This window comes from Aulostomus chinensis, chromosome 8, assembly GCF_037954235.1.
Source record: "Aulostomus chinensis isolate RoL2024-O1b breed Wild chromosome 8, RoL_Achi_v1.0, whole genome shotgun sequence".
Classification (NCBI taxonomy): Eukaryota; Metazoa; Chordata; class Actinopteri; order Syngnathiformes; family Aulostomidae; genus Aulostomus; species Aulostomus chinensis.
In genome coordinates this window covers 12161962-12170018 of record NC_141327.1, presented here as the reverse complement: position 1 = coordinate 12170018, position 8057 = coordinate 12161962, and the positions used below count along the sequence as shown (strand labels likewise).

Here is an 8057-nt window from a genome sequence, read left to right as displayed (position 1 = left end):
TGTGAAGACCCGTTCCCCTCTGCTTGTGTGCGCTGGCTTTATCTCACCTTGGTGGAGGTTTTCTCTCCCAAAGTGCCCTCTAGTTTTCTAAAAACAATTATGATACAATAAAAAGCGCACTACCATGGACTAACTGTTCAGTTTGATCCTGAAATGTTAATCCAGAACTGTTTTATATCATCAGGTTTCATTACTCTGAAACCTTGAGAGAGACTCACATTTAATTAGTTAATATCAGTAAATGTTATGCTCACACACACACACACACACACACACACACACTGAGGCAGAATAAAACTGAGAAGTCTACAGTGATTAAATCTATATCCTTGTGTGACATTGGAGAAATGACAAAGTCAAAACTTTTTACTTTCGCTTTGTTTCTTTTGTCATATATATATATATATATATATATATATATATATATATATATATATATATATATATATATATATATATATATATATATATATATAAAAGCTCATGAGTAAATCTGATTTCCCTCCAGTGTCAGTTACACACCCAAGATTTTCTGCTGAATTAATCACAAGCTCACAATCATGTGGACAATGTTTGGGGAGGGAAGGCCGAGCGGTTAGTGAGGGGTGAAAGGTTGACACAGATTGTATGAGAGAGAGACAGACAGGCAGCAGAGGTAGAGAGTGTTCTCCATTCATCATGGACTTTTCACCTGGGGCTCTGATCCTGCTTTCTCTCTTGTGGTCAGGTAATAATGATCAGTTAATTATACAAGGTTGAAAACCCTGCCTTAACGCCACAGATGTATCAGACGGGTTCCGTGTGAATTGGTGTGAATCTAGAGAAGTGATCTACACAGCGATGTGCAGAAAATACAGACCTCATCAACACACAGTGTTGTTTTAGAGACTACGTCCAAATTGCTCTGTAAAATAATCCAGAGACCTCTCAGTCAAACATTTTAGCAGGAAGCTCTTGAACTGCTCCAGGGCTTCTGTTCTAGAGAGAGATGTATTTTTCAGTGCAAACAATCTGCATGACCTCCATCATTTCTTTGTAATGTCTGAATCAGCTCTTTAAAAATGAATATATGCCACTTTTAGTCCTGCATTATAGTTTGGGGCCTTTTTCTCCCTTGTCATCAGCAGTTCAAGGTGTGTATTTGCGCAGACTGTTTGTACTGCTGTGGTGTTTGTTTTACCCAACCCGACTAAAGGTTCGCAGAGTTCTTTGTGCATATGTTCTTGCATGTGTCCACAGTGGCTGGTCAAGTGTCAGTGCAGCCCCGGACAGCTACTGTGCGTGAGGGGGAGTCCGTCAGCTTCAGGTGCCAAGTGGCAGGTGGCACCCCAGCAACTCAGCTTGAGTGGAAGAGAGCCAATAACCAAGCGTTAGGAGGTCAGGAATCTCTAAGTATCGTTCGAACCAGTGAGGGTTTGGGGGTGCGTGATGGGTTACTGAAGTCTACTTTTCCCTCCAGACAATGTTAAGGTTGGTCCTGATGGCTCTGTACTGACCATTGCGAGCGCTCGCTCTGGAAACCAAGGCCAGTACCGCTGTGTGGCCACCGGCCCTGCTGGTCGCAGCACTGCTGCAGCTGTGCTCAATGTCAAATGTGAGTTTGTTTTCACAAAACAATAACAAGCTGTAAATTAAAGAACAGCACTAGAATTTTCTTTCTTGGCTCCTACAAACCTCAAACAGGTCTCTTAGGTCATTTCCTCATTGTATTGGTTTGTATGCATGTGCATTAAGTCTTGTTTTACTTACTTTATGAAGCACTGTGTGCATTCATGTGTCCTCAGATCCTCCTAAAGTTCGGCTGACACCAGTGGGGCCCCTGAAGGTCAGGATCGGGGACCATGTGGCAGTGGCGTGTCGCGCCACAGGCAGGCCAAAGCCCACCATGACATGGAGACGCGAGGGCTCCACCCTGCAGCTGGTTACCGCGGAGACGAATGATGCCAACACCATAGAGGTAAAATATAATGATGCTTTTAAGTGATGTGTTTCATTGTGAGGTGATGACATCATCATGATGTCCTCCCTCAGTGGCCTGCGGTGCGTCCTGAGGACTCAGGTGTGTATATTTGCCAAGCTGAGAACAATGAGGGCATGACCGAGGTCAAAGTGGAGATCACGGTGGAAGGGGGGCCGGGTGCACCGGTGGCTTCAGTGAGCATGACAGAGATGACAGTGGTGGAGGGACAGACCGTCACCATGAAGTGCCAGGCCACCGGTAAGAAGTGTGATTTCTCTCACTTTCTAGTTCATGTACTTTTACAGTTTGTTTTTTATCCACTTCTCCTCTTTCTGCCCCCCCAGGTACCCCACCTCCTGCCATCACATGGTCCAAGCTACGAGCACCATTGCCATGGAAACACACCATGGTCGGTGGGGTTCTGACTTTGACCGGCGTGGGACGCCAAGACTCAGGGCAGTACATATGCAACGCAACCAACATCCATGGCTACAGTGAGGCGTACACACAGATGGAGGTGGAGAGTGAGTGGACAGACGCAGATGACATCACAAACATAGATACTGCAGATCAGTGTTTCTCAACCACTGGGCTGGGGCCCATTGGTGGGCCATGAGCAACCTCTGAAGGATCGAAAATTGCTTTCCGGTTGGACCTGCCTTTTCATGGGGAAATTCTTTTTTTTTTTTAATTATTTTTTAGTAAAGCAGGATCATAACCTCATTATACGGTGGAAAGTATGTGTTGAACCGTATAAAATTCATAGAAAACATTTTTAGAAATGAATGATCAATTCTATAGAATCCATCTTCAAACAATTTATTTGAGATGCTCAATCTGGCAAACTAACAAAAGTTTGTGATGTGGCAAGTAACAAAAAAGCTTTGAAGCTTTCCAATGTTTGTATCATGTAATACTTATTCACTGTGGCTGTACATGGTGTGATTTGTTAAATCTCTATACAGCCTGTAAGTTGGAATTTTAACATTCGATCCCCAAATTCTTCTATGGGTTCTCCTACCCAGGGACTGTGGATGAAATTTAGTGATTTAGCTTTATAGTATTTATTTAATTCCAAGGTTCCCACGTCTATGAAAGAGAATGGCAGCATTGGATTTCATTAATACTTTTAGTAGATTAAAATCAAATAAACGAGGCATAAATTGTTTTGTTGTAAAGGTTGAGAATCTCTTCTGTAGATCCACATCCCCTCTTATGACAGTAACGCTCTCCCCCTCCCTGCAGCTCCGCCGTATGCCACCTGCCTGCCTGACAAGGTGAGGCTCCAGCCTGGTGACGCACTGCTCCTGCAGTGTCTTGCTCACGGCTCTCATCCGCTGCGGTACGAGTGGAGCCGGGTCGGCAGGAACCTACCTGCGGGAGCCACAACGACAAATGATGGAAAATTTCTCATAGCTCAGGTTAAACTGAGTGACAGCGGAACATACAAGTGCGTAGCCACCAATCACATCGGCTCCAGTGAGGCACAAGCCAGAGTCACCATAAAAGGTGAGCTGGTGTGAGTTCGGAAAGGCACTAATTCACCTCATGTTTCGTATTTTTGATTATTTTTTTTGTGTTTCTGTGCTCACTTCACAGCCTAAGTCAGCATGGCTACATCACGCCTCACATTTATACAGAGCTCCTGCAAGCCTGGACTGTTGCCTTCAAAATGCTCAAACTGGTAGTAGCAGGTCCCCTTTGTAGAAAACAAGACACGGTTTCTGTTTCTGCTCCTGTGCCATGTATCCTCTCTGGAGACAGTCTGTACAGACCGATTACCAACAGTGTGTGTGGGAGTTCCCCTGGGACACATTCTCCTCCCTCCCTTCACGTCATTGAGCAACTGTTGCACTTTTAGTGATGAAAGAAGGGAATCCGGTGAAAAAAGCTTTTATTATGCCACCAAATACGAATACAATAAAAAAAAACACATTTAAAAAGTGTTTCAGCAATATTCATTAAAATAAATTGACAAAAGTTGTCTCAAACTGAATTGTATCTAAGTTAATAACATTGTTTTAAGGGAGTTTTTGGCTACAGGAAGGTTTGGGTAGAAGGGCAGAGGATGGCCTTTAATGTCTTTTCTTTTATTTCCTCTTGATCTCAGCCTTTCCCTGATTAAGCAAATCTAATATCAATAGATATTTCATGAACATTTTTAAAAAAACTAAGCTTTTGTGTGCAAGTGTCTTTACTATTACATTTTAATTTCTCCTACTGTACAAGTAGAAGCATAAGTTGCTCTGCCATGGCCCACAATGCGAGCTCTAAAAACCACAGAACCCTCTGGTACTGAGACCCATGTTACGTCTGCTATTGATTCTAATAACATACAGTGAAACTTAACAGGATTCCTTCATGATATTTTGGAATTTTGTAAGCTCGGCAAAAGAACATGTTTCATATGTGTGAAGAACAATGAGATATTAGGAGAGGTAATAAATTGAAAAAAATTGAAAAAAAATAAATTTGAGCTAATATCTGATCTCTTATCTTTAGCCACATGATGGCAACGTTTAGCTTTGAGTGGTGCCTTCAGGCCAAAGAAAAAGAACTTTAAGAACTTTTTTATAACTGGAAGGACAGACTCAGTCAAACTACTGTTTATAAATTAATCTTCAGGCTTAATGAAAAATGTTAATACTGAGTAGATATGAAGAGTAAACTTCAGCAGGCAAAGTTCAGTTTGACCAGACAAACATCTTGCTGCTGGATGAACCGTTACACGGAATTTAAAGCAGATCAGCTTTAATTAAGTGTTAGCTTGCCATGTAAGATTTGCGGCTGCAGTTGGAGGGAGAGCAGCCATTTCCAGTGCTGCTGCCAAAACGCAGCCCGTGTCTGCTTTGTGTGTCTGTGTGTGATTGTGGCCTCTCTTAAAACACCCAACCTCCTCCAGGAAAAAGGCTTTCCACTCGTCCCCCCCTCCACTTTACAAGCATCTTCAAAGCAGGGAAACATCTGTCCTCTGTCACTTCCACCATCCCCCTGCCAGTCACAGTCGGGCCGAGCTGGGCGGCAATAGAAATGTATACTTTTAATTCAGTGTGAGAAAGAGTGCTGGAAAAGAAAGGAAAAAAAGGGAGTCAGTGCCAGAGAGGAAGCTAATTCGTTGCCTCGGATTCCTCTGTATTGTATAAATGTAAACCAGACGTATGCTCTCTAATTGAGTCTGATACAAACAACTCAGTTCAGACCAGACGACCTTCTAGAAAAAGGATGCATACACACACACACGTACTTTACAGAATCATAGCACTAGTAGTACTACTTAATGATGTGAGCATTCCCTCACACAGGAAGTGCTAGGTGAAAGAGTGCGGCTTGTGATGTCGGTCGCTATGGTTTCCACCCAGCGAACTCTGCAACAGTTTACAGAGGCAAGTTTAGACTGCAGAGTTGCAGGCCGATAAGGGGATACTACAACACATAATATCTCATTATTGCCTTCTAAGTCTTATCTGAACTCATTATCTATCAGTTTCTAACTGGTGAAAGAGGAACTTGTAAAGATTTGCCTCAACAAATCATTTCAAATAAATCAGCGGCAAGACTGGAATACACAGCGAGAAGAGGGAGAGGCTTGTCCTTCCATGGCAATGCAGGAAGGGATGTGCCCAAGACTTCACTGGGGAAGTGTATGCATTCCATTCAAGAATTTTCCCTATAATAATAATATTTAGATGTTAAGCTAAGCCCTGATTTATGACAGTCAAGTAATCTATTCCTAAAAAAGACTGGTCAGGATCTCTCACAACAGTTGAAATCTGGGGGATCACAAGATGAGACAAAAATAAAATATGCGATAAATTCACAGAAAATGTTGACTTTTCTGACTCTTCTCCCTTTCTTTGCTTTTCTTCTTGTGAAACACTATCTTCTTTCACATTTGCAGTCCGGTTTCATCAATAGATACAGTATGTTACATCTCTAGGTGTATTTGGGTATTTTGCAAGGGTTGCACAATGTTTGTTCTTGTTTGTCTTTATGTTCCCCAGCTGCGCCGTTTCGTTTCACTTTCACCGCTTCCATCAGCTGGCAGTTGTTTTGTAATGTTACGCGAATCGAATTAACTCTCATGTTAATTTTCGTGACTTTGATTGCTATTCCATGACATGAATTGGGGTTCTGTGTTCCTTCTTCGGTAGACTGTGACATGGAACCCTCTCAGAATCTATGAGAAATCTTTTTATTGATGAAGAATCGGGTCACTTCCCCTTCCTGTCACTGATATGTTAAAGAGACTATCACAGTCCCCGCACACTGTCTGAGATGAGTGTTTGTCCTAGTTTGATGTGTTTTGGACTTGAACTTTCGTCATCTTAAAAACCACAATGTTCTATTAAGTCATGAAGGAGAGTAATTGTTGTCTGGGGCAACAATTGGAGGAATGGCCCTGAAGGTCAGTCAGCTCCATCGGGCTGTGATGATGTTGTCGCCACTGCTTACAGGACAACTTAAAAAAAAAAAAAAACTAGAAGCGGTACATCCTGTGATCATGTCGCCTTTGCTGACACATGTAAAATGAAAAAACACATAAGCCATCTGCACCTCATGTGGTGCACACGTGCTTTCACTGTGCATTTGTTTCTGCATTGCAAGCCGTGTTCCTTTCACACCTTCTGAAGTAGGCCCTGTGATTTTCTACCAAAAAAAGTGAAACCTGCCTCGGCTGTGACCCTTGTGCACAACAAAACCACCACAGTGTGAGCAGCAGGTACACAATATGCAGTAGAAAGGAGTGGCAAGAGTGAGGCATTCAGGAACACTCTTCACTGTGTGTCATGTTATACCCCACAACATGTTGTTTAATTGGACTGAAATCTGAAATATATACTTCTTAAAAAAAAAAGTTTTTCAAAATGTAAGTATTCTGTACATTGTGTTGAAAAAATTGTTAAAATAAATAAAAAGAGGTTTACTATTTGATTGCAACATGTCAATAAACACAAAACTGAAAGAAAAGGAGCTATTGAAATTTTATTTTACAAGTCAATCGTTTTGCACATCTGCTATTTTTAGTTGCACTCTGAAGTTGTATCAAATCACTGTACCTGGTCAGGAAAGTAGTTCCAGCTATCTACAGTATCTGACTCTAAAATAAAAAAATCTCGTCATTTTCAAGTATTTAAAGGAGCTAAATACGAAATTCATCTTTATTTGTTATTATGGCCAGTGGTCATTATTGGGATTTTTTTGCTCCTGCTGGTCATTTGTGTTCATAATTTGCGCAATAACCGCTCTCTCTCGCTCTCTCTCTCTCTTCCTCACCCTTCTAGTGCATGTGCATGTCTGATTGCGTGCAGGTGGTGCCCTGTGATTGGCCTGAGTGCAGGGACAGTGGATGGCTGATTGGCTGAAGCTGATGATTTAAAACAAAGCTGACACCGACTCCAGCACTAACTCTCTCTCCCATGACCAACACTGGAAGCCCACCCTGTTGATCCTAGTGTGTGTGTGTGTGTGTTAGCAGTGTATCTCAGAAATAAGATGCTACAGATTTAATGTCAGTCAGGTCTGCTAGACCTGTTCTTTTCTATTAAATGTTAGTCACTGTACCTTGTAAATAGTTGCACAAACATTAGACAGCAGTTTAACTAGTAGGAATGAGAAGACCTTTTCCTTTGTGTGAACCTTTGTCTCCTGTTTTCTTGTTGAAGATTTAGGTTATGTTTTGTCTTTTGTTTCTATTTTATTTTTTTGATAGGGAAGTTTAGGGAGGGGGTTTAGTTTGCTTTTGTTTGTTGTTTTGGGCCTTGCTAATCTCTGAAGTTCTGCAAGAATAAACTGCTATGGTGAACTCTGAGGGTTGTTGGGCTGACCAGTCTTGGGCTTGGGAAGAGCGGGGCTCTAAACACGTTATGCCGAGGTTTCCCCTAGACTGGGGATGTCACATAGATTTCAGGAAAAATACATTTTGCCATTGAAAGAACTAGTTTTATATGGATGTGTGGAGTAGAGTGTGAAGTCACACACATGCCTAATGTGTGTGTTGTTCTCCAGCCCCTTGATTTCATGCCGGGACAGCTCTGCTCTGAGTTCATGTTACAACATGCTGTAGGAACATGTGCATTTGTGTCTTCTTCTGGGCACA

General features: G+C 42.1%; 1 protein-coding gene across 1 annotated transcript; it reads left to right on the top strand.

Annotated features, from left to right (window-relative positions):
- Nucleotides 1-577: 577 nt before the first annotated feature.
- sid4 (secreted immunoglobulin domain 4) lies at nucleotides 578-6883 on the top strand. The gene is made up of 8 exons (XM_086211003.1): nucleotides 578-727; nucleotides 1240-1377; nucleotides 1460-1594; nucleotides 1785-1957; nucleotides 2032-2218; nucleotides 2305-2484; nucleotides 3206-3469; nucleotides 3560-6883. Exons 1-8 carry the CDS (start codon nucleotides 628-630, stop codon nucleotides 3562-3564), a joined length of 1182 nt encoding a protein of 393 aa, XP_086067129.1. The 5' UTR covers nucleotides 578-627; the 3' UTR covers nucleotides 3565-6883.
- Nucleotides 6884-8057: the final 1174 nt, after the last annotated feature.

Bases quoted from the DNA above. Each gene is read 5' to 3' on its own strand.
- sid4 (XM_086211003.1), top strand. From the start codon at position 628: ATGAGAGAGAGACAGACAGGCAGCAGAGGTAGAGAGTGTTCTCCATTC. The intron at 728-1,239 runs GTAATAATGATC...ATGTGTCCACAG, and splicing joins GCTTTCTCTCTTGTGGTCAG to TGGCTGGTCAAGTGTCAGTG. The intron at 2,219-2,304 runs GTAAGAAGTGTG...CTGCCCCCCCAG, and splicing joins CATGAAGTGCCAGGCCACCG to GTACCCCACCTCCTGCCATC.